The 2748-nt window shown below is 39.3% G+C and overlaps 1 protein-coding gene across 1 annotated transcript; it reads left to right on the top strand.

The window, feature by feature from the left end:
* Positions 1 to 918: 918 nt before the first annotated feature.
* PCYB_003330 (hypothetical protein) lies at positions 919 to 2476 on the top strand (the record flags this gene model as incomplete). Its single annotated transcript, XM_004227754.1, has 7 exons — positions 919 to 1179; positions 1257 to 1317; positions 1356 to 1560; positions 1654 to 1843; positions 1907 to 1997; positions 2072 to 2225; positions 2284 to 2476. Exons 5-7 carry the CDS (start codon positions 1907 to 1909, stop codon positions 2474 to 2476), a joined length of 438 nt encoding a protein of 145 aa, XP_004227802.1. The 5' UTR covers positions 919 to 1179; positions 1257 to 1317; positions 1356 to 1560; positions 1654 to 1843.
* Between the last annotated feature and the right edge of the window lie 272 nt (positions 2477 to 2748).

The raw sequence follows: 2748 nt of genomic DNA, 5'->3' as shown, positions 1-2748 counted from the left end.
TATTAGATTTAATTTATGGTTCAGGGTTTAGTTCTATATTTTTGTTTCAAGGATTAGATTTGATGTATTGGTCAGCACGTGGGGTGTTCGCACAAGCAGTTTGGGATATAATTTTATAACCTTGCAGAATAGGAAAAAATAATTAGCAGGAACTAATGTCAGAATTCTCGTAATTGCACATATGCATGTATCTTCAAATGAATACAAAAAAAATTATTTAGTTTTAAAAAAAATAAAAGATGCGCATTGGCACGAACGCAAAAAATATCTGTAATTCTTTGCAAAAAAAATAAATATTCCTTTACGTATTGGTCCAAAATGCATATCCAGAATAAAAAATGTACCACCCCCCAATTCCTGTTACCTACATGTTTGTGAATGTCTAATGGTTTAGGGCAAAAAAAAAACTTGGACAAGCCATAAATTTGCAGTAGATGCAAACAAAATAAAATCTACATTAAAAATGGTTCACTTAAGAAAGAATTGAACTTGCTAAACACTTTACTTGCTGAAGCAAATTTTTAAGTGATGGCCGTGAAAATGTGTTGGTAATCACTCACCTCATAAGCGTGCGTGGTTCTGTAAAAATGGCACATGCGGGGAAAAGGTTGAAAAGAATTGTAAAACATTTGGAAAAATATTGGGAAAAAAATGCGAACAAAAAGCGAAAAAAACAATAAAAATTGTAACACACTGCTAACGAATTTGAAACATGCTGCAAATTTAAGGCGGACAAATTGAGGCAGAGACCGACTGCTAAAAATCATGTCGTTTATGTGCAATGCGCGGCTGATCCATGCTGGGGCTTTCAATGCCACTTTTGAGGCCTTCGCCTACGGCTTCCATTATGTTGCATCCCTCGATGATCAAAAGAAAAGGAGAAGGGCATACCCCGCGTGGTGCCACACCACTTTTTAGCAAGTTTGCACTCCTTACTACCATGTCATACGTACACATGTCGTATGCGGGAATAACAATGTGGACATGATTCGCTTTTTTCTAGACGAATGCGTAATTGGGCATAACCAACTGAATGCCAGTGGAAATAGCCCCCTCATGTGGGCCATACAGAATAAGCATTGTGAAGCTGTAAAGGAAGTGCTACTTTTCGACTACCTTTTATATAGAAAAGAATATACCACAGTGAAAAGAAAAAAAACGAACTATATGAACATATGAGGAAAGATTATTTGCAAATTTCCCTCGTGAAAGACGGATACCAGCTAAGTGCCCATGTCAAAAATAAAATCAACTCGATGAATTTTTTCGGGAGTATTTTCTCTGACGATCATGATGGCAGCTTGGGCAATGGCAATAGTAGGCAGGGTGTCGGAGGTGCTACTGTACACGGCCAGGGAGAAACGTGGGGAATCAAATTCGCCTGTACAAGGAAGCCAACAAAATCGACCTATTGAAGAAAAACGAGTTAGAAAAGAGCATTCTGTCGGAGGCCTTCAACGCCCAGGACGAAAATATTTTGCACCTCGTTCTGAGCCACCCCATGTCGAGTGTGCTGGACGAGGATGATGGATGCACGGTGAGTGGCATTAGCGGCGGCACGTGTAGCGGCGTAGCCAACCCTGGGGACAGCGCCCCCAAAAGCCACAACGACACAGCGTTCACGACAAACCTAGAGGCGCAAAAATAATTCAGGAGTGCACCCACCAGTTGCTCATCAACGAAAAACAAAAGTAAAAACGGGGAAAGCGAAGAAAAGGCCATTATACGGATAAGAGAAATTGGGCTAAACTATTTTGGAAATTCATTTGAGGATGGCAAAACATCAGGACAAGCGGTCCATTCGCATAATGACATCAACGGGATTAACATTTGGAAGTGCTGATTCATGATATGAAAATGGATCTCCGACTTGTGACTCCAGAATAGCACCCTCTTTAGCAATAAAATGGTGTTAGAAGTCGGTGCAGGAAGTGGACTAGCCAGTATTTTGTTTTTCACATATGCTAACATTTTTCGCAACGAACTAATGAAGGACCGTACCAAGTAGTCATTACCGATTTCAACCCATTTACTCTAAGTAACATTTCGTAAAATGTCTTATTAAACGAAGAACGCTTTGGCCACCTAGATTCATCAAGGAGTAAAGTAAAAATATGCAATGTCGATTGGACCAATGAAAATACGTACCCATGTGAAAATAAGCAAATTGTAACATATGACTATATTATTGGGAGTGATTTTATATACGATAAAAAAATATTTCCGTCACTTATCCATTTAATTAACTTTAAAAACAAATGACATTTTTTCCTATGTGTATAGAAAGAACAGGGATGTGTCACAAGAATTCTTTGATGAATTAAAAAACGGAAATTACGACATACAGTTGTTCACCCCCCCAAGTTACTACTTTATCAGCCCCTTCCTCAACTTAAGTCAGAACCTGTATGAGGCAAAGTTCTCCGAGTTTACGGACGCTTCCAATATTGTCATGATGCGCTTCCAAAAGTACTAAGGGGAAGTAGGAAGGATGAGTTGGGAATGCCTCTCTCAACCCTTTGGCAAGGGAATTACCAATTGTGGCACTACCAATTTGGTGGTATGCTCACCATGTATTCAACTTTTCTTCCCACTTTGGAGTTTCTTCCTCCCCACCAATTGATAACAATTTTTTTATGAACAAATATGAGAGACCAACCAGTTATTCTTCTTTCCACCCAAATCGTTTGTTAAATGAGGTGGTGCATCCGCATTGGACTACCCATCCTGCGTGTTTACTTGCTATTA

The sequence above is a fragment of the Plasmodium cynomolgi genome, assembly GCF_000321355.1.
Source record: "Plasmodium cynomolgi strain B DNA, scaffold: 0273, whole genome shotgun sequence".
NCBI lineage: Eukaryota > Apicomplexa > Aconoidasida > Haemosporida > Plasmodiidae > Plasmodium > Plasmodium cynomolgi.
The sequence above is the reverse complement of the archived record's forward strand: the minus strand, read 5'-3'. Positions and strand labels throughout refer to the sequence as shown.